At 40.6% G+C, this 22,819-nt stretch overlaps 1 protein-coding gene and 1 long non-coding RNA gene across 3 annotated transcripts; one reads left to right on the top strand and one right to left on the bottom strand.

Moving 5' to 3' along the window:
- Positions 1 to 922: 922 nt before the first annotated feature.
- FAM98A (family with sequence similarity 98 member A) lies at positions 923 to 17,164 on the bottom strand. 2 transcript variants are annotated; one of them, XM_066993880.1, is made up of 9 exons: positions 16,880 to 17,164; positions 16,634 to 16,713; positions 14,205 to 14,353; positions 12,522 to 12,656; positions 9,926 to 10,110; positions 8,509 to 8,589; positions 7,030 to 7,146; positions 4,266 to 4,433; positions 923 to 2,797 (listed from the first exon to the last, which is right to left on the bottom strand). In XM_066993880.1, the coding sequence occupies exons 1-9, from the start codon at positions 16,925 to 16,927 to the stop codon at positions 2,048 to 2,050; spliced, it is 1,713 nt and encodes a 570-aa protein (XP_066849981.1). In that variant the 5' UTR covers positions 16,928 to 17,164; the 3' UTR covers positions 923 to 2,047. The 2 variants fall into 2 exon arrangements, with proteins under 2 accessions (XP_066849981.1, XP_066849982.1); XM_066993881.1 differs by lacking the exon at positions 14,205 to 14,353 and having other exon boundaries at positions 16,880 to 16,919.
- Positions 17,165 to 17,619: 455 nt separating this feature from the next.
- LOC136790377 (uncharacterized) lies at positions 17,620 to 22,527 on the top strand. The gene is made up of 3 exons (XR_010830225.1): positions 17,620 to 18,092; positions 18,670 to 18,864; positions 21,043 to 22,527. It is a non-coding gene; the product is annotated as an uncharacterized lncRNA (long non-coding RNA).
- Positions 22,528 to 22,819: the final 292 nt, after the last annotated feature.

Genomic DNA, 22,819 nt, shown 5'->3' with positions numbered 1-22,819 from the left:
GAGCACCCCGATACAAGAATCCACCAATACCTTTGTGATGCAGTAACATCCATCTTTAGATGGATGCTTTGTGATTTGAACTGTATTATGCTGAGATAGCTCTATCTGGGTGACCCCCAAAGACCCAGATTCAACATGGAAAACTTTTTCCTTGACAGGCTTGTCAAAATCTGTTTGAAGCATTTAAAAAAAAACACACCATAACAGAGATTTCATGGAAAGGCACTTCACTTCTAGCTTGTGAATCACTAGCAGCACCTAGTGGCCCGAACAAATTAAGCAGGAGATTTTCAGATTGATCCCATAATGAAATACAGGGAGATAGAGTCTAAACAATGTTTTACCAGCTTATTTACATGATTAGTTTGAATTACAACAAAACTAGCGTTACATAGATTCTCTCAAATGTAATGTTATTTCTGTAATCCTTGGATTACTTCTACCTGCATCAACCTGAATTCAGCCCCTAGGGTACTTTACGCAGCCCAGCCACTCTGCTATCAGCACAGTCCCTGCTACAGCTGTGAAAGCAAGAACCTAAATTTCCCACAAGCTGGGACAGCATCAGGAGAGTCCCCAAAATATATCATGTTCACATGACATGAAGGAGCATAACCAGGAGACTGATGCTGAGGCAGCTTAAGAGTAACTTTGTATAAAGACCCCAGAGAGGGACTATGCTGCTACACCAAATCAGAGGGGAGGAACAGAACAAACTGAAAGCAACAAAACCCATTCCTCCCATCTGCTCCAGTTCTGACAGCTTTTAAGGAGGCAGAATGCACAGTACTTCTGGACAATCAGAACATATAAAAGAGATTAAAACAAAATAGATGAAGAAGCCAGAAAACCCTAGAGTTTCCAGCTACTGCAGCAACTGCTTTATTTATTACCAAGAAGGAAAAGAAACTAAAGCAAAAGGGAACATACAGATACTTTTATTGCTCACCTTTTATACAACAGCACACCTTCAGCCATTTTCTTTCACAGCTTGACAATGTTTATGTACACAAAAAAACCCAGCAAGAAGCATTATGTGGCTTTCAGTAAAGAAAAAAAAAAAAGTTAGAACATCAAACTCAGCCAGGCTTTGTTTTCTGCAGCAATAATAAAAGGGCTTCCTCCAGGCAGGAACTAATCTTCCCAGGCCGTAGTGCATTTCTTTAAAAAGACAACCCCCAAAACAAATTGCCCTAGATTTGCTGAGCCAGTGGTATTAACTTGCAAAAAAAATAAATTTCAGTTTGTCATTTTTTTTAGCTGATTTCAAGTAAAAATTAGGTTTGGAGGAGGAGCAACTTGTTTTGGATGGATGCAGGTCAGTTTGAATTGCTACACCTAACTACAGGCCTACACACACTATCAGTTCACAATTTAGCTTAGTTTTAAATGATCTTTGCAGATTTTGGCGGCGGTCAGTCTTCAGAGTTGAGCAGGTGGGAAAAAACTTTGCTTAGTGGAAGGTAAGGCTACTAAACGTGGCATCTACAGTAAAGCTCATATAATAGACAACAAACCTGGTTGTTAAGATTGAATCTGCTGTGTGGGCTCTCATATTTTAGTCAAAGTTACACACACACACACAAGAGGCCAGCAAGCCAAGAGCAATAGTCTGGTTTTAGATCATGTAACTGAACAATGATTGGAGGGTGGGGGAGATGCAGATCTATTGTGTATTGCAATGTACATTTTTGACCAGACAAGTCTTGATATTTCTCTAGCCAAAGTGGAAGGCAAACATAGCAGGTAGCTGCTCAAGACAGATGTGTTTTGAGCAGAAGACATCAGTCCAACATCTAAAAAGCACAGCTATTAATTCATATTTAGGTGAAGTGCAGTGAGTAGTTATGATGCATTTAATTCATACAGGTTGGGGCGGGAAGGGAAGTCTACAGAAAACTGTACTTTGCTCAGTACAAAACATCCCACCCAACAAGATTCTGCCTGACGCATACAAATCTGTACTAATTCTAGAAGAGATTAAGCCAGGCCACAAAACCAGGTTTCTATTATTTGAGCTCTGCTGAAGCAAAAGTTTTTAGCAGCCTCAACTCGTAAAGTGTCTTCCTTGTCCAAAACCAGATTGGTTATATTGATAGCCTCCATGCTGGAAGTGCTGCTCAAATTGCCCGCCTTGATTAAAATTCTGTCCTCCTCTGCCTCCCCAGCCTCCTCCTTGACCTCCGCGGCCACCACGCCCACCGCGGCCACCTCTCCCTCCTCCACGCCCACCCCCTCGGTCACTGTGGGACCCACCATCCTGGTATCTGTTGTCTTGCTGGTAACCACCACCCCCTTGGTAGCCACTTCCTGTGTATGAAGATGACTGGTAGCCACCATAGCCTCCTCCTTGGTAGCCACCACCACCACCACCGTGGTAGCCACCTGTTTGAAAACCTGCATCTCTGTAGTTGTTCTCCCTGTAGCCGCCATCCTGATAGCCACCACTTCCACCATCTGTCCAGCCTCCTTGGAGCTTGTTTCCTCTTCCACCTCCTCTGCCGCCATGATCGTAACCACCACGTCCTCCTCGCCCACCTCGATCATGACTTCCTTGTTCATGACCTCCTCGTCCTCCATACGATGAGTCATAGCCTCCTCTTCCTCCTCGGTCGTGACCCCCATGGTCATAGCCTCCTCGCCCGCCATATGAGGATTCGTAGCCACCTCTTCCTCCTCTGCCTCCACTTTGCTGTGGACCAGCCTCTGGTCTTTTCTGCCAGGGTGGCATCTCAGGAGGTGGTGGTTCAATTTCATTGGGCCTTCCTCCTCTGTCAGGTACTCTGCCCATAAGCACCTGCAAAGGGAAAGAGAGAACTTTAGGAGTTGTTACACCTCACAGAAGAGTCACAGGAATTATCCGGTACTCCAAGCACTACTAACAAGACAAGCCTAGAGACCTGGGTCCCTTGTTCAAGCAGCAGGCTCACAAATAAAGGCAGCATCCACACAATCTTTCACTAAACCATTTAGTGCTGCAGACTGCTCACCTCAGACTGAGTTGCACCATACTCATGGCTTTCTCTTCACTGGTGTTCTGATTTGCTGTATAAACCATCAGCTATGATGATAGCTTTGGAAAACCACATGCAAAGATTTTTTATTTCTCAGTAAGGACACAGACAAACTTTCCGAACTTCACACACCAACCAACAAATTTCAGACAGCACCAGAGGTAAGCAAGACTCTAGAAGTCTTCAGCTGTCCAATGATGCTGTGACATTAAGGATACAGCAAGACTACAGATGGGACAGGACATTTGTATCATTTTAAAATGTGAAACAATGCAACAGAAAAAAGCTTCGATGGAAGCAGGTTATTTTGTTAATTTCTGTTAATGTCTTGGAAGACATTTAATACTGGTAACGACTAGCAGTTAACAGAGTATGGATCAGCAGCTGGGCAGTACTGCATTCCTAATAAAATGTATATACAGTCTGATGATACTGTATATATCACACATGTCTTCGTGCCCACTCACTTTCTTTTACATTCTTCACTCAAAGTACGCTAAAAAGGTGCAAAAATTTTTTGGGAGGTCAAATCAGCACAGCACTATTCCATACTAGTGGAATTAGAACATTATCTGAACTACAACTGGTACCCCAAAACAGAGAAAAGTGTGTATATACAACTACAAATTTTAAAGTACCAGATATACTTCTGTACATAGTTACTGAGCTTCAAGTTCAGTACATTTGCCCTTGTGAGCCCATTACTCCCGTGAAAACTTAATTCTTGAAACAAGGGAAATCATTTAAATTATATTCCTTCTGTGTCATTACTAAAACTACACACTTGACTAGAATCTCTTATTTGCATACAGAGAAATCTAACATGGAATACATTCGCTTTAAGATCTTAACAGATTCTATTTACATAGGACAAAGTTACTATAGAGGTGTTAGCTTAAATATCATGAATTTTAAATATCATGACAGAATTAAGTAGCAGCAGTGCAATATCATCAGTAATTCTAATAAGATAGAGCAGGCCAACTTCCACTGTCCAAGATGGTTTTTTTTTGTTTGTTTGTTTTTTTAACTACCCCTAAGAAGGGGGCACTCTGAACCTGAGCAGATAAAACTGAAGTTCCCTAGATTGTATATCAGTACATTATGGAGTACATAAATGCCACGTTTCTTATCCCTTATATCTAACTTCCACTTACAATCCTAAAAAAAGTAAGATTTATTACCACATTCAAATCACTTGAATATTCATTAATAGGAGAAGTGATGTTAGCCACTCATCACCAAGAGTACCTTATTAATGGCACATGCAGTCTTCTCTCGGATGGACCCACTGCTTGTTCTCATAATCTTTGACAGATCCTGTCGAGCTGCCAAGAGATTTGCAACGGAAATAGTGCACTTAGTAGATAAGAGGGCACGTTTTGGCTGGTAGACTTTAGCCAGTTTTTCTGTCTGACTCTGTTGAGGAAAAAAACAAAACCCAGTCAGCTAAAGTAATAGGCAAAATAGGAAAGGAATGGGACACTTCACCAAAAAAAAAAAAATCGACACTGAAGAACGAGATGCCACTGCAAATAGAACAAAAATGAATATAAAAACAGGAAGAATCGCTTAACTAAAAATCACCACAACAAATCCCGCATTTGTCAAATTAATTTCTGAAGTAACGCGTGAAACACTATTCTGACTGAACTGACAAGACACCGATTTTCTGACTATTTTAACATTAAGAAAATATGTGCAGACTTATTTCTCAGGCAAACGCAGAACAAGAGTGTGCCATATAGTTATAATGAAGTACCGCTAATGTGGTACCAAAAGTGAAGCACATTCGGAACCTGTCCCAAGCCCTCCTCCTGTGTCTGCACAAATTCCTGCCCCGCATCCATTCCAGTTACAATTGCATCACCAAATCACCAACCCTGCACCAGCAGGAACAGGCTGCATTAACTCTTTCACAGTCAGGTCAGGTTCCATCAAGAGGTATTGTCAGAACCAAAGCTCTCAGGAACTTGTTCCAAACCAGTCCTTTGTCTTGTGTAGTGTAGACCCCAAGCTAGAAATCAGATCTTAGGGTTCAACTTTGCCTTGTAAGCAATCTCTCTTCCTCTAATACTTTTTTGGCATTAACTGTACTTGCTGTTTCAAACACCTTAAAACCATGATAGCAATTATCCAATTGACGGATGTAACAAAATAGTGCATGAGTTAATACACGAGTTACATCTGCCTTCAGTTAGAATACAACGTAGGATGCAGTTAAGATAAAACAGATTGCAATCTGCACAGAGACAAAATGGCTGCAGGGACAGCCGGACCACAGATGACAGCAGTGGGAATGGGCAAGATTGGTTTTCCAACAAATCTCTTGACAGAGCAAGAATTTAAGAGCAAGTTTTAAAATCCTAAAATCTTTTTTTCCATCTAAAGACAGAAAACTAGAACTGAGAAGAGTTTAGAGTATGTATTTCCAAGTGACTCCAGGATTAAGTTTTTAGAACCAAGAGCTTGTACTTCTACATTACAAGCTGAAGCAGGTTTATTCAAAAGGAAATTATTCAAAAGGAAAACATGCACTTCATTACCTGGCATTGGCTAAAGTCAGAAGAAGAAACAGTATCCACCAGTAATGTTTTTGTTTTCTAGCAAGTTTCACTGAGCTCTTGTGATATTATTCTTTTAATTCAAAATTTTAAATTTTGCCTAAATAAAAAGCCCTAATAACAGACTACAAAAATTTTACTGATGTTTTCCACCATCTGGAAAAATAACTATTTAGTTAATATTGCCGTATTCTGATACTTTATTAATTTTAAAATATTTAAAATGACCACCATGTATTAAAGCATTGCTAGAAATTACTATTAAAACAAACTGTACTGCGTGTTTGGAACACTATAGCCACATCGCCCAATTTCATAGTGTTGTGGTTGTAACAACTTTAGATTTGAATTTCAATGAATATAAACACATGCACTTTGTGGTTTCTCTGAAAGGCTTTCATATAGCTAGTCAAGCTCAAAGACATCTTAGAATTCTCCTAGGGGAAGAAAAAACAAAATCATGGATTTGGATACTAAAGCTGTAACAACCAAGAGGAACCTGTTTTTTAGCCTGGTCCATATTTTTGCCTCAGTCACTATTAAAATATTCAAACAACTGGATAACTCCCTGATCTACTAAGAAAAAAAAGAAAAAAAACAACACCAAAGAATGCTAGGTTTAAGAGAAAGACATCAGCAGAAGTCCTGTTTAGGTGATGAATAAAAGGGGAGAGGCCACATATTATGATTAAAACGCAGTTGCTTTTCGAATGAAAAACACGCGGCACGTCATGTGCCACAATTTATGGCTAACAACTCCTCAGTCTCAAACACTGCTAGCAGCATCATAATTAACTTCATGTTTGCCGATTTGGTTTAAGCCCTAGAAAATAAACTTTGCATACAATTTAAATACTGTCATACTTGCTGTATGCAGTAATGCAGATTTATTGTCATAAATGCTCATTCCTTTTTTGCTATAAACCACAGGAAACGAGGAAAACATTTTTAAATATTTTTTTAAAACATTTTTAAAAGCAGAATTTCCTCACATGCATCTGTCAAGTTGTGCTTGCAGACACACTTTGAGCTAAGGAAATCTGATCACTATGGACAGCACAAAATTAAGGAGTGGTCAACAGGAAGCTGCTTTTCTACCATCACACAGATACAGCACTCACAGATTCACATTGAGGTACTCTCAATGCAAATGGTTGGATCAGTAATCTCCTACTCTTTTTTCTAATGGCCTATTAATTACCTGTTCTGGCTTTGGTGTACATTATACACGGTATATCTTCTCATTTCACATGGTGCTTTTAACAACAAATTAAAGAAAATTTTGTAGTCATCTTACATTGTCATAAACTTCTTCAGAAACTCAAAACAAAAGCAGACAACTTCTTTGGTTATTTCTTACTCAGAGAGGGCAAAACAATGAAGCAGTTTTCCAGGGATAATTATTATAAGGGATTACCATAGACCAGGACTTCACAGCAAGTTATTTGTACCTTAGCTCTATCTGACCAGCCAAAGGACTGCACAGTAACATCCAAACGTTTGACTAACAGTTTTCTTCGGACTTCATATTCGTTGACTATGGCTTGATTAATTGCTTCAATTTTTTCCTGAAATGAAAATTTGCAAATATAACTTATGCGTTATAGATAGAATATTTCCATTTAAGACAATTAACTATGTGTATGGAAGAGAATCAGACGTGTGGACACTAACCAGGGCTTAAGCCTGCAGTCATCTACTTTGACAAATGAGCCCACAGCAAGCTATGTCTGCTGACAATACTTTCCCCAAAGGCTTTGTTATCTCCACTTTCAGCCTTATACCTTTTCTAACAGGCACAGCTGTCTGTTGCTTATAAGGGACTTAAAAGCTGCACGCACTGTTAAGACATGTCTCAATACCCACCAGGACATATAAGCAAAAGCGAGAAAACACTAAATACAACAGGTTGAAGGAGATACAAGCATATAACTTAAATCCTAGGGACCAGGGTGTCCTTGCCTTCTTAAAAAGAAGCAAGCTTAAGTACAAAGATAGAGCACTAAAAGTAAGTAAAGAACTGTAAGAGGATCTTGATTAAAGTACAGCCTGCATACAGACAAGACAACAGAGTGCCCTACGGATAAAAGCCCTCACCAGAAGCACACAGAGGACTAGTCAGGGCAACAGATTAGATATGCAGCATTAAAGAAAATATTTATGTACCGACTGAAGCCTGGCTGGAGGGGGGTGGTGGGGACCCAATTTCAGCCCAGACAACACAAACATTCAAGGAAACAGACTGTTGGGAATAGAAAACCTTCAACCTTAAGCAAGAGGCTTGAGAGACTCCCAGAGTTTTGCAGTAGCAAACAGCTTTGTGCTGGTTCAGCAGCAGTATCTAACCAAAGCAACACCCTTCTATAACAGCAGGTGACAAAGCCAAGTCCCAGCTGGAGATGATCATGTCTGCCACCTGGGTGTACAGCCCCTCTCAGCTTCTACCTGCACACCCGGCTTCTCGGAGAAGAGGCTATGAAGGAAGATGACTACTCTAGCAGCATAGAGAGAGGAAAAAATGATGGGAGGACCCACAGGTTAACTGGAAAAAAGCTATGGGAAAGGATGTTAGACGTCTCAGCAAAGCTACATCACTCAGCACTGGAAAGGGACAGGAGAAGAAGGCTTAAGCTACTGCAGAAGCACACAGGTCAGCAGAGCCCCACCACTGTAAATAATAATTTTCTCCTTTACGTTGAGAAACTTTTGTGTGCATCTGATCATGCAGATTCACGAACTCAAGAAAGACCTTCAGCAATCGCTGAACATTTGCTGTATTAACATACGTTTTAAAACACTGCAAGAAATTGTCACCTCATCTTTGGAAAGGGATGAGAAAAAAACATTTTGCAACATCGCACACAGAATCAAGATTCACACTTTATATTCCTGGACAAGGGAAACAGGCACTAACACCTGCAACTACTTACCCAGTGAGCTGGTCCCAGCTGTTTCTTCAACAGAGGTTTTCCAACATGATTAGGTGGAACCTTTGCTAGGGTTTCTTTCAGCTGTTAGGAGACACACAAAAATATAAGTATTCCCTAAAAAAATTAGCTTTTCAAGACTCAACTTGCAGGAGAGGACTCTTGAATGGTCATAGGCACAACACAGCAGCTTCCAACATTAAGTTGGTTTCTTTGGGACAGAGAACCGACCACACTTCTTTTGGAAAGCAACTATATTTTAGTACTTCTGGTAGTTACAATATAATTATCTAAAAATTAAGAGAAAGGTCTATAGAGAGATCTACAATTAACATAGAAAGTTTCCATGACCTAAAGCTCCCCTTGAATACAGAGAGGGTATTCTATACATCACCTTTTTAATTCAGAAAAAAAACCTTATGTCATAAAGGTTGTATTAAGACTACATGAAACAACAAGACCTAAAGAAGGACCCCTCTTTACAATCAAAAGAAGAAAGTCTTCCACACCAGAACTTTAAATTTCATTTGCATTTTATAAGTTAAAACAAACTGCTTCCATTCCACACCTTGGCCTTCTGCTGGAAAACCATCATCCCCTTCTTTAACAGGTCAAACCAAACTGATTTTTTTTTCAAAGCAATGAAGCACTGGTTTCAGTTGCTTAGATTTGGTTAAATATAACACAACTAAAAGGTTAATCAAAAAACTTGTCTACGGTTATTTTCAGGAGCTACATAAACTCATCCATTCTTTAAAATTCACAAAGATTCTTTGGTGCTGCTCTCCTCTCCCCTCCAAAAAACTTATACATAATGTAGCTTAAAAACCTCCACTTCCAACCTTTGGTCTGTGCACTGGATAGTCTATTCCACTTTGGTTTTTGCTTTGTTAAAGTCACTCAAAGAAAGGAAAACTTTAAAAAAAAATTGGCAACCTGGAAAACACATACACGTAAAGAAACAAAAACAAATGGAACCACAAAACCTGATAAAGCCTCAGGGAAAGTGTTTGACTTTAGTTATAATACCTTTTCATCTAAATATTTTTAAAACAATAGGTTCCTGTAAAAGTTTCTTCTTAGTTATACATCTTGAAATACTTTCCTCCTTAGTGTTCTTTCTGATGCCTAAGCTCAGCATTTTCCATGTCTGCAACAAGTGATGACATTAACACCTAGAGAAGAGTAAGAAGTACCTCACTCTTTAAGGCAATGATAGCAGCAGTCCTGACCTCGTGCCTTGGCGTGGAAAAAGCCTTTAAATTCATTTTCAGAATTCTGACTCTTGGCATACCCAGTAAACCATCACAATTTAAACACTGGAATATCATAAGAGGCAAATCTCTTCCTGGTCGCAGAACTACTTTCCATTAAAATAGTAACATCTTAAGTATTCTAGTTTTGTTCCTTTGGATCTTACTTTTTTTTCAATTCCACTGAAGAACTGGAACATCGTTATGTTGGCTGGAGGCTTGGACATGCCTAAAGCAATACATATGCCTTTTAGCTCCTGAAAGACTTCACTGCCACCTCCTTCCTGTGCTTTTTTAGGAGGGGCGTTCACACACAGCATTCGGGCAGCTTCCAGTTCTGAGATGAGGTATGCTGGGGTGAGAAAAATTAGATTTCAGCATCAAGTATATTTGAGATAAATATTTTAGAACCAATGAGAATTCAAGCGCTTACGACCAACAAATGTGCAAATGGAGCAGTTTAGAAAGAGTTAGGGCTATAATTTTGGTATCCGCAGAACACTCATATTTTGAGCAATCGATGAGCCCAATGCTAGAAACACAACAAACAGGGAAAAGGTTTAGTGCAACCAATTAAAGCCTGGAAAAAACCCTTGCAATTCTGACAGGTATTATCACAGAGTTCAACAGAGCACAGCTCTTTTCCTTCAGGCTTTGCCCAGCAAAGACAGGAGACTAGGAACATGAAAATAAGCAGGATGAGGGACTGGGGCATGCACTTTAAGCTACACAAACAAGTACTCCTTGAGGTTTTGGGAAATGAAGCCAGGACATGACTAAATAGAAATGAAATGTTATATGAATCTCTTCTACTTCTGCAGTCAAGATGCACAGGGGAAAAACAACCTCACTTTTTAAAGTACTATTGAGTATTCAGGTTTACAGGACAGTAGTAATTGTAATTGATAGGTAGTAATTGATGAAACTGAAGCTAAAACACCTGCAAGGCTCCTTAACATTACAACTGTGAGAGTCCCCCATCACATTAAAAATCCTTTATCAAACAAACAAAAAAAATTGAAAGCCACAGAATTTCTGAACATGGTCTGCATCTACAACTACAGCATTATGATGTAGGTTATGGTGATAAAAATTTAGCCCACAGCCTTTAGTTGCAGTTTTCACAAATTGAAGGTTTGAATTAAAAGTATTGTTAAATGTGTTTATTTTTATCTTGAATCATACTGGGTGACCTTAACAGCAATTTACATAATTAGTTCTTAGAATAAAAATTGAAAAATAAGAAACTATAGTGATAAAAAAAGACTCGTGAGCATGTAAACCAATAATTATACAATAGCAACTTATTACCTACAAAATTGGAATTTCTTTTTGCAGATGCCAGCACTTCGTATCGTATTCTAGCGATGTTGTTCACCAATACAACCCTACCTACTTATGTTTATTCGTTGCTTTTGGTAAGAATATTGCTAAATCTTCCATTTAATATTTGCTTAAAGATGGTAACTTTTTTCTTTAAAAAAATGATTAAGGCTCACATACAAAAAGATACCTAATAAGGTAGCCTGATATAGGTAATAAAAGCTATGCAGAATTTTTAGATATTACTATCACATTACATACAGAGTTTGGCATCAATTTCAAGTCCATATTTGACAAACAAAATACTGCTTCCAGATGGAACACCAGAGTCCAGCTCCTGAACACAGCTTTGTATTACCAAAACGTACATCACCACAGTCCTCTGGGATAAACCATGTCACAGACAAACCATGACTATTGAATGGCTTGGCCCACAGAGAATAGGCTGAATGGCAGATGTGCTTGAACTACAAAACATTTTAAATACTATAATTGCCTCACTTTCTGATATTTTCAAACATACTTTCAAATCAAGTTCAGATCAAGCCTTACTACTAATTTTTTTCCAGTATTGGAACCTACTCTGTAATTCATTTCTTATATCTCAGCTGAAGGCAGAATATTTCTGTTCTGAAAAGTTAAAGAATCAGCAGCAACTGAGGGAACAACAAAAAAAATATGTTGAATTTAAGATCAGATTAAAATTAGCACTAAAATTCTTAATTCTGACTTGCAATTTTTTTTATTATTTTAAATGTGAATCAACATCACACACTTTTTCCAAATTTAAGTACTGTTTGTTTTGCACCTATACTTCCCAAGCAGGAATAAACCTGCTGGATGGAAAAGTAAATGGAAGACATTAGCCTTGCTACTGTTCATTACTTTTGAAGCAGCAGAAAGCAACATTGAAGCTACTTACTAACGGAGATGATCAAAAGAACTGCAGCTGGAATAAAACATTCTCTTTTTCACAAAAGTTCCAATTATTTTTGGAGTGTAGGAAAATGCAAGTCTTATTGTGCATTGCAAGTCCTGGTGGGGGCTCCTAAATGCTGATGCATTCAATGTTAGCGGTCATTTTTATGATCCTTCTGAACAAAGTTCAGTGACTAAAACCTGGTAGAAATCTTCAAATGATTCCCTCTTAAGATTTCCTTTTGAGAATTAATAGGACAGGCTTTTTGTCACTAAATGTGAGAAAGGTTAACGTTCAGAATATTTTCCATCATGCACTGGCTGCAGAGTGACTGGTAAGTTTATGAGACCCAAAAGTGTAATTTTTTGACACCATATATTACAGGGAAAAATAATTTGTGATTTTAGGTAGCTGTTTTTATACACTGTGGGGGAAATAGCTCCCAACAGTATCTCACTAAGCATAAGAATACAATTCTTAGCACAAAACCAAAATTGCCTACCAGCACCCTTTTTACTTACTAAGCAGCAAGAGACAGTTCTTTTGATTAAGAAGGCGCTTTGTCACATCTCCTGATGTTAATGATGCATATGGACAGTTCATTTCAGCCAGCAATCCACTCACTTCGAGCTGAAATTCTTCTGCTTCGTTTGGACCTTAGAAGAAAAAGAATGATTTGTTTACAGCTAGTAACTCTCCCACTGACTGTGATTATATGATTAAAGCAAATTTACTCTTATAAAAAATAAATAATGTTTTCCTCCAGTTGCTATTTAACATGGAAATCCTGCTTTTAATGGAAGCCAAATGCATTCTTTGGGTTTCTCAAAGACACAGCACAACTTATTTGTATGCACAATGTCCCTCATTATTGTTAAATTACTTTTCACTGAAAGCTGTTTGCAGCTACAACAGACAGCCACAGGTAAATTCTATAGTGAAGAGCGGCATTAAATGCAACACAAATTTTACAGGGGTATTTTAAGTATTAACTAACTGTTCCTGCCACAAACATGCTAGATAATCCTGCTAAGATCATGAATAACACAGTTTATGAGTACTTATATTTTTACTTCCTGTCCATGTTGACTCTTGTTTGTCAATTGATCTTGTTTAATTTCACTGAAAATAATTAAGTCATTTAAGCCAGAGCTTAGTCTCTGACACAAATATCAATCTAAGTGCTACCAGTGAAGCTAATCTAACATTGTTAAGTCAAGTTATGCAAAAATGGATATAAAGTAACAGTCTCCTTTTGAAAAGGGAGTGTAACCCAAAACTGTCTGTTATTTATAAACTCAAGTCACATAAAATAAAGGAAGGACTTGATGATGCTACAGATAAAAATGTTTCTACCCGTGTATTCAGAGAATTTGAAATATTCGAAATATTGCCACATTGTATTATTTTTTATAAACAAAACATATAGTAAGACTCATACTACTATAGGAGGCAAGAAGCTATGTTGTTCGAGATAGGGAGTCAGATACACTCAGAAGAAAGGAACCACATGTCAAAAATAGCAAGAAAAAGGAAAACAAGGTATGTTGAGGTAAAAGGCAGCAATCTTTCGGCACTGAGTAGATTGAAAATTAAACACATTTGGAGTTGATACACGAAATATTTAGAAGTACTGATTATCACACTAATTTAACAACTTAATCTGCAGAATGTCACAATTTTTTGGAAAATTAGCATTTGCTTTCTCCACCAAAAAACAGACTGACATTTTCAGGCTCTTTTCTGCAGAGTATTTCATAAAGAGAGAAAAATACATGATTAGGACAGAGTTACGGTAACCAACAATAAAAAAGAAAATATGGTCACGGTAGTTGTGAGGATGTTTCCTTGGTCAGTATTTCTTATATCAAAATTATAAACAAAAGGCTTGAACAGAAGTCTTCTCACGATCTAATAAAAAACCTAACGTTTCCTCAGATCCATCCACGAACTTTAAGAAACATCTGTGGTTGAACAATTTAACAAAACACTAGTATCAGAAGACTGATCCTCACTATTATTTCAACCACTACTGGCTGTTCATTAGGTAAGTTTGAAGACCGAGGTGGAAAATAACCAGCAATCTGACAGTGTGCAGACAGTACTCACTGGTACAACAGATTTAGCAATTATCAGCCCAATTCTTTATGGCATGCAAGAACACACACGAAGTGCACGTTTGTGCTAGAGTTATGGCTACTTACTGTTAGTTGCCTGCACATTTTCCTCTAGTTTACAGAACAGCCGTAACTCAGATACCAACCAAGCACAGAGTTTGGTGAACTCAGGGGAACTGGCTCCACGAGAGACTGCCTGAGCCAGCGCTCCGTCATCTAACAATGGACCTTTGTAACTGACAAGTAAAACAAAAGCACAGTTCATTAAAGGTTGCTGTGACTGATGTCCTGCTGCACATTTATTTTATGCTGTATGCATATGGAGAGCTACGCCCTCATCGCATATGAAATGCTGAACATGTAAACTGGTAAGATATTCCTGTACTGAGCTGTAAACGTCTGAGTAAGCCAAGCGTATCCATGCACAATAGCTTAATGCCACAGAGACTGGGACGCAAAAAAAACACCATCAAACTTTCATCCTGGAGAAGGTTACCACATACAGCTGCAACTTCTTTGCCTTTAGCTCTCGAAGATGTTACAATATACCTATACACGGCAACTGCAGTTCCAAAGTACTGTTTGCAAACACAATTTTACAGCACATTGAATAATTACTGCTAGAATGGTGCATCTTTTGTATCGTTTCCTACCAAATGTTAAAGGGCTGCCATACAAAACAAACTGTGATATAAATATTGTCAAAGCGATGCTAAACAATATCCTCTTTGGAAAAGCTGCTCTCTTAAATGGGGCACAGAAAAGCAAGTAGCAGCTAGTTCTTTGCATGAGGAAAATAAAGCAGAACCAGGCCTAGTGTAAGAAAGCGTGATTCTGCAGAGCTGGTTTCAGAAGATGCAGTTTTCAGGACATCTGTGAGTGATGCCCTGCTGGGGGGAGAGAGGAGACTAGGGAGAAGGTAGCCTAATTAGCCAGGCAGAAGCACAAAGCCAGAGCTTACCAAGGCGTAAGCAGAAAATGCACAACATTTTTGATGTACTGCACCCAAAACAGGAAGACATCCAAGAGTCAGAATAATCAACAGAAATCACTCTTTTGAGCTTCCAGAGTAAAGTCATCAGTAAAGACACAGAAACCCAGTAAGTTCAGTCAACTCTTGGCAAATCTCAGAAGAAAACCATCTCTCAAACAGTACATTAAAGTGTAAACTTTCACACTTTGTTCTTGTGCTTATCATCACACACAAAGGGTTTGTCTTCCGTGTAACAACTTATTACCTCAGCCAAACGAAATGAAGAAGCCACACTCAAAAATAACTTTTGCCCCACAGATCAGCAGGATTAATGGCACAGAGTGCATTTACTAGCAATTGACCGGAAGCTGAGATCTGATATACTACATCTCTAGCACCTTACCACAGCGGGGCAGACAATTCCAACATGCTAATTGGAGCAAGTTTAAGTCCTGCCCCACATGTGTATGGGAACATATATGACTCAATAGAAATATCAAGTTATATATCCAAGTAGAACTGAAGCAGCGACAGGCCTTTTGCTGTGGCAGGATCTGCATTTAAGTCATTTGTCACATTTCTAGGATTCTTCGTTGATAGGTGAGACATCGTAACTGAATTATCTCTGGTTACTACGATTTCAGGCACACAGCTCTTCGGCCTGTAATCCAACTTGCAGACTCATGACTGCGAGCAGCCTTTTCTTTCCATTTGTGCCCACACCCCCGGCTGCCTGTGCTCTACAGCTATGCTCCTCTGTCGGGAGCGTTACGTTGCCAAGTCTGTTTGCTTTTTCACTAGTTCAACAAAGTGACTTAAACAGAAGAGGCTGCCATTTAAGCACCTCAAGCACAAGTCAGAAAAAGAGCAAAGAACTCTTCCATGTGCAATGTTATTGAAAATAAAAAAAGTGATATGTTACAAATGTCTTCAGAGTTTGGTTACAGTGAATAGGTTGAGCTGTGAAGGATAACAGAGTTACCATCAAAGCTTGAGGCCTTCAGCACTCCAGTTGTTACAGACCCAAGGGAACTGACAGAAGACATTGAGCTGCACACAGTTTTTCAGTTTGATACTAATTCAATTTGTTACTAAAAGTCCCATGACTTTTGCCCTCCAAGTTTTCCATTTCAATCCGAGTTGCCAATCCTTGCTGATATCACCGATTTTTTATCCCGTTTTCATTGTTCACTTTATGAGAGCCAAAGATCAGCGGTAACACAGATTAGGAGCAGAACTGACAACTCCTTCAAGCCCTTAACATCCTTTCAAACACGTGGCAGAAAAAAAACAAGCGGCTGGATATGGTAGGTGCATCATGGCAGGGACCTTTTCCCCTTTCAGCCCCAGCAACGCCTGCCAAAACAGGCGCCTGCTTGTCAAGCTTCGGGGCGACCCCCGCCAGCTTACCCTGGAAATAAAAACCTTTGCGTGTCGAGCCACCGCACCCCGACAGCGCGCTGCACGGCCACGTACGGCCGCCCCCAAGCCCGGACGGACGGACACACACCCCCACACCCCCACACCCCGTCCGGGCGCTTACCCCAGGTCCTCCAGCGACTCCAGCACGTCGCTCTCCAGCAGCTCGAACTCCATCCTGCGGCGGGGAGCGGAGGCGGGGACCTGCGGGACACGGCGGGACTCGCTCAGCGCCGCCGTTACCGTTACCCGTGACCGTTACAGCCGTTAACCCGCCGCCCCCCCGTCCCCTCAGGGCCCCAACGGCCGCGCCGCGCGAGGAGCCCCCGGCACGCGCCCCCCCCGCCCCCGGCACACGCCCGCTGCTCACGCGCTGCTGCTGCTGCTGCTGCTGCGCCGCCGACTGCCGGGTTGGCATGTCAGGGGGAGGGGAGGGGGGGGGAGAGGGAGGGAGCAGGTCCCCCGGCTGCCCCGCCGCGGCGCCTGAACGGCCCTGGTTGTTTTCCTGAGGGGTTCTCCGACTCAGCGCCGAGCCAGGCTGTGCTGGTACAGGGAGTGGAAGGGTGGCAGCGAGAGGCTGGCGGTTCTGCGGGGTGGGAGCGCGGGACGAGGGGAGGAGGCGGTGTTTCTGTTAAGGCACTGCGCGGGGCAGACCCAGGGAAGGCCCCCTCCCCGCAGCGGAACCCACGCTGGAATGCGCCAGGGCGAGCCGCGCAACACGGGGCGAGGGAGACGGCGGGGCGCGGGGGCCAAAACGCCTCCGTGAGCGCACGCGCCCTCGCCTGCGAGGACCCCGCAGGGGCGCGCCACGGGGACTACAACTCCCAGCATCCCCTTCGCGGCTGCAGTAGGCAGCTTCCGGCTGCTGAGGGGGGCGGCCTGCCGGGCGGCGGGGGGGGGGGGGGGGGGCTGAGGGGGCCCCACAGCAGCCGAGGGGTGTCGCGGTTGTGGCGTGTAAAAAATATAAAATAAAATAAAATATAAAAAAATAAAGTTAAAAAAAAAACTAAAATAAAATATTAGAAAATAAAATTATTAAAAAATAAAATATTAAAAAATAAATTGTTAAAAAATACAATTGTTAAAAAATTAAATTGTTAAAAAAATAAAATAAGAATAAAAAATATAGAAATTGCTGCTCCTGTGGGTGTCGTTTCTCTCCAGGTGGGTTTGTGGGACCGCTGGGTGAAGGCACAACCCTGCTGGGGGCTGGTAATGGGCATTTTGGGGGTGCTGCAGCGGGGCTGGCCACGGGGGGTCTGCCTCATGCCCCACCACCGGTGAAATGCCCCAAGGTTATGCTCCAGAAGCGTGGTTTTAATTTTGGGGTCTGGGAGTGGGAAGGGCTGGTGCACACAACAGCCCCGCAGAAAGCACGCCGGTACTAAAAAGGAAGCGTGCGGTGGAGAGGCCGGGCTGTGTCAGGGAAAGCCAAAAGCACCAGTGCCAAAAATAATCCCAGTCCCTCAGCGGCAGTGAGTTCATGCTCCGGTAGAGGAACCCTGGGTACTTGTGCTTCGTGAAATTGCCCTCGTTCTGCATAAAGGAAAGCTGCAAATAAGGAAGGATCGTATAGCTTCAAGGTATGAAGACAAGTAGTATCTTGAAGGGCTAGAAAGAGGTAATTTTTCACTAATAGATGGATCAATCACTGCTTCTGCAGCTCAAGGCAGGTCAATCTACTATTTAAGGGAAAAAATACCTCCAAAAAAAACCCAAAAATTTAATGTAAACGGAGTAATATGGGTATCCCTGTTTGTCTGTTTGCTTCTAGTTGGACAGTTGTTGGTAAAGAAGAGCAATAGGCTATTTCAACTTAAGCAAACAATCCCCCCCTCACACAGACTAGGGTTCATAGCAAGCTGCTTTATCATTGCTGGGCTAAACTTGTAAGAATTTCCTGCTTTTACTTTAGTCTACAAGATGAATACGTTCATCTTGTATTTACTCAAAGCATCTCAGATGCTCTGTCTCGGAGCTTGGGCTAGATGAGTAGTCTGAGCTGAGGGCTTGGGGGATGTTTATTTTCCTTCCAAACGTTGGTTGGTAACACTTTCTTGGTGCAATGGTTGTGCTCAGCCTCCTTGCACAGCTAGATGTGGGTAAAATGATTAATCTAACTTGAGGGATTCATATTGTATGTCTGTATTTTCCACTAAGGACCTTCATCCCCATCAGCCAGAGAGGTGAAGAGGATGACGGTGGTGTTGATGTTTCCATTTTCACAAGCAGTGTTTTCTCATCCTTGCTACTGGCAGGACCCAGTGAGATGGAGCAGCAGGTAGCCTCACCTCTGCCAGGCTACCAGATTGAGCAACTCCATCCAACACTTCTCTCCTACTGCTAAAGAACCAGGTTAAAATGCAGCCATTGCATGGCAGTTAATTTCTTGACTTCAGTATGTTCCTGAATACCTTATGAGCAAAAATATATGCTTATTTTCTAGAGCAGCTGGATCTCTTCTACTCTGCAGCTTTGGTCACTAAAGAAATAGATAAAAGTACTGTCAGGCTCTTCTAGACAGGGCGTTTGAATCTATCCTCAGACTACTCCTCCATTAGACAGAGGATTTCAGTGCTATGGTAATTAGTTTACTAAAGAGCTTCTGCAGCAGCAATTTAAGGAAGGACACTGTTGCTAGGAATCACATTAACATTGCATGGATCTCCTGTGGGGAATACAAGCATTTCTGAAGTGCTCTCTTTCCCTGAGCAGCAGCAGCAAGCTAGTTTGCGTTTTCTTATCATATGTATAAAGCAGGACGATCCCATCTGCATACTGTAAAACATTTTATCACACATTATTTTCTAGAATAATCAACTACTATGATAAACCTATGCAAAAAGGCAGACTAGACTGTCCGTTTTCTTTCTTCTTTTCAGCTTCCTAGCTGCTGTTGGGACATTTTTGGTGGTGAAACAGGGCAGTATTTTCCCTTAGGTGAAGTAATTGTGCAAAGAGTTAACAAGAGACTTCTTGCGATCACATGAGAAAAAAGTTTGCAATAATAGTTTAATATGGTTGCCGAGTTGCAAAATAACAGCAAGAATCCAGGTTAATCCTGAGGCAGGAGTTTTAAAAGGCACTTTGAGCAGCACTTCCAAGAGATAAAGAAGCTGTTATTGTAGGGCCATGAAGGCCCTATGAATCAAGAAGCTTCAGAAACTAGCTCCCTCTCTTGCTATTAGATCTTGAAGTAGCTTGCACTTTTTAATCCTCTTTAGAGAATAGTTTTTAAACAAACAGCACTCAGGGTCCAGAATTATTTCATAAATGTTTAATATTTGTTTTTAATATAATACTGTTTAATCAAGAGAAAAGAAGCATCCACACATACAGTCTTCTTGGATGCCAGCAAAAGAACTCACATTACAAATACACCCATGAAAAACATGTTTAACCATTAAGAATATAGAAAATCCTCACTGAATAACCATTTTAATAACAATGAAAAGAATTACCAAAGTGAAGAGAAAGAGATACCATTCCAGGCATGCAAATGTGCACCCACCTTTTCAGAAGAGTATTCCAGAAGTCCAGCAGCTCCAGGTAACACGTTCATAGCTCCTGTGGAAATTAACCAAAAGCCAGGAAAGGGAATGGGCTTGTTACAGCAAACTCAGTGCTCATCCTCAAATCCCACCTGCTGACCATCTGTTGAGTTTGACTGTTATAATTCCAAGTCTGAGGACCTTTTGATTCCTTCCCCTCTGCATTAAAAGTTTTCAACACCAAAAGCACTTGATACAGACTGAAAGAAGTCTAGCAAGCTTAAAACAGCATGAAAATAGCTGTAATTGGACATACAGCGAATGCAGGGAGTACATGAAGATTTTAAGAACTAGGATAACTAGAAGTTGGATATTTGATGCTTTGGTATAGGATGCTAACCTTATAAAGCAGACAGTTTCATCTTACAATCTTACATTTTTCTTGGGTTCTGAAACACAGATTTAAGCCTCAGAGGAATAATACAAGTCAGCATCTTGGATGATCTCTCTCTGTAGACCCTGTAGCCAGCTTGAAGCAGGCTGCCCACACCTGTGTCTTTTACCAAATGCCAGATACGATCAAATGTTAATTATGAAGTACTGCAGCAAATTATGTATGAAATTATTTTTTTTTCCACCAGTCAAATTGAATCCATTCTACTGAATGCATGAAATACAAGTATGAGTTTTTTTTGTAATCCTATCTTGGATGGTATGGCTAAAGACACAATTAAGATGTACTGGTTTTGAACCTCTCTCGTACACTTGCTAAAGTAATATAATCTGTGAAACTAATTGCCAGAGGACATGAACTGTAAAAAGTGCCTGAAAATTGCTATACTAAATGGGTTTAATTGCATTAAGCCTTCAGTTCTTGTGAGAAAAAGCAGTGACTGATACGCCTTTGCTAATGGACTTTGTTCTCTTGTTCTGCTAACCTAGCATTTCTAGATACTATCTTTCAGGTACATAGCTACTGAGTCCTTCTCTCATCTAATTATCTATCATTTTCCTTTTATTTCTGTTTTTTCATGTCTGACAGGAGACAAACATGGCCTAATTCAAGTACTGATGTGAGGATCATCCCTACCATTTTTTTGTCGGATTGCTGTTACTAGCCTTTTCATAGTCTTCACAGCTACCTCTAATCCTGAAGTGTTATTTTGCTTCAACAATCATGTTTAAGTTCTACATTCATCAGCCAAACTGAACAGGGTTATATCCCAACTAATTGGTACTATTTCAACTTATATTCTGTCTAAAGCTCTCCCACAAAGAAGCTTCTTAAAAAAAAAAAAACAACGAAGTGTTTTATTAAGACTTGAAAACATTACCTTACATATGCGTTTTGCTCTCTGTAAACTGAGGATTCTCCAGTCAGCCTATTGGTAAAAGGGAACACTGCATCTCATGAAGCAGCTTATTCGCTGCAACTACTCAACCATTCACCACCACCTTCCCTTGCAATTTTGATGGCTCTGCTCTCTGCATCTCCAGCTGCTGTAGGAGCATTCTGGGAATAATTACAGCAGCTTGACTAGCTTTACCAGAGCAGCTTGACTATCTTTACCAGAACTGACAACTTACAGCAATCAGTCTTCTCACTGCAAGCAACAGGACAGCCCAAGAAGAGGTGCAGGTGGATCACAAAACAAAACCAAGACATTAACACTAAACATGGAGCCTCGATTTTCTGCTCTGTGACAGAAAGTAACCGTCTAGAGCTGCTTTATTTTGCTCAAGTCGGTCGCAGCCAAGAATACAACCATACTAGCTAAAAACAGTTAACAGAAGAGGTGGCCTAGGAACCATGACCTGCATCTCTTTCTCGTCATGCTGGATACCAGCAGAGGAGTTGAGTAAAACCCTTCGCTGCTCTCTACTCCCACAGCAGTGGCATGTAGGCTGCTTTAATTTACTCTGTGCAGGGGGGAAAAAGAGGACTAAATTCTATTCCAGAGGATGATTTTGCTCCCCTTGCCCTTCTGTAACATTGCAAGAGAGTAATAAACCAACATAATATTACATGAAGTGCCACAGGAAAACCTATCTCACGTGCTATCTCCTGCCCTTCCTCAGGGAAAAAGAAGTCTGTGTTCTGCAACACATTAAGCAGACATTCTTGCTGCTGTAGTTCCAGTCTCAGGGGAAATGAGTTATCAACTCTAAACCTGTCACTGCACTGAAGAAATATAATCTTAGCATGCTTTGGAACACACGGGTTTGGTGGACGGTTGTAGTTTGGTTTTGTAGCTGCTTTTTTAAAAGAGACCTGCTATCATTACTTACTACACTTGCTACTTTTGAAAAAAACATTTGGGGTTTACCAGCCTAAAAAAAATACGAAGAAAGTGGGCAAAGACAAATTATCTAAGGGCAAAAATTAAGATCTTCACGCAGCTTCCCTTAGCTAAGAATTAGGCATTTATTTCCACTCTTGGCAAGAATTAAGGAGTGGCAGAGACCTTATATCTTAATCTGCTACTTGTAATTTCTACCAGTAAAACACATACATTTGGAAAAAAAATAGTAACAGAATGCTGGTTGATACATTTCCTCCCTGCTCACATGGCCATTATAAAGTGTAAAGCAAACACACAACCCTCCCAAAAGCCTATCTGCTGCTTAGTTAAATCTCTACCACAATAATAATAAAAAAAAAAAACACCATACTGTATTTTGTCTAAACCATGACTTCCACTTTTAAAGTTTTCTGCAATTTTTAAGTACTTGAAGGCTGCTTCTCCTTTCCAAACAGAGCCACAGGTGTTCAAAGAAACCTGAATATTTAAAAACACCAGGATTTACAATAAATACTG

The sequence above is a fragment of the Anser cygnoides genome, chromosome 3 (genome assembly GCF_040182565.1).
Source record: "Anser cygnoides isolate HZ-2024a breed goose chromosome 3, Taihu_goose_T2T_genome, whole genome shotgun sequence".
Classification (NCBI taxonomy): Eukaryota; Metazoa; Chordata; class Aves; order Anseriformes; family Anatidae; genus Anser; species Anser cygnoides.
Note: the sequence above shows the minus strand (reverse complement) of the source record. Positions and strands in the feature narration are given on the sequence as shown.

Coding starts and splice junctions, on each gene's coding strand:
- FAM98A (XM_066993880.1), bottom strand. CDS start 16,927: ATGCCAACCCGGCAGTCGGCGGCGCAGCAGCAGCAGCAGCAGCAGCGC. Junction 16,714..16,879: donor AGCAGCAGCAGCAGCAGCGC/GTGAGCAGCGGG, acceptor CGTGTCCCGCAG/GTCCCCGCCTCCGCTCCCCG. Junction 8,590..9,925: donor TCAGTGGAATTGAAAAAAAA/GTAAGATCCAAA, acceptor GTCTCCTAACAG/CTGAAAGAAACCCTAGCAAA.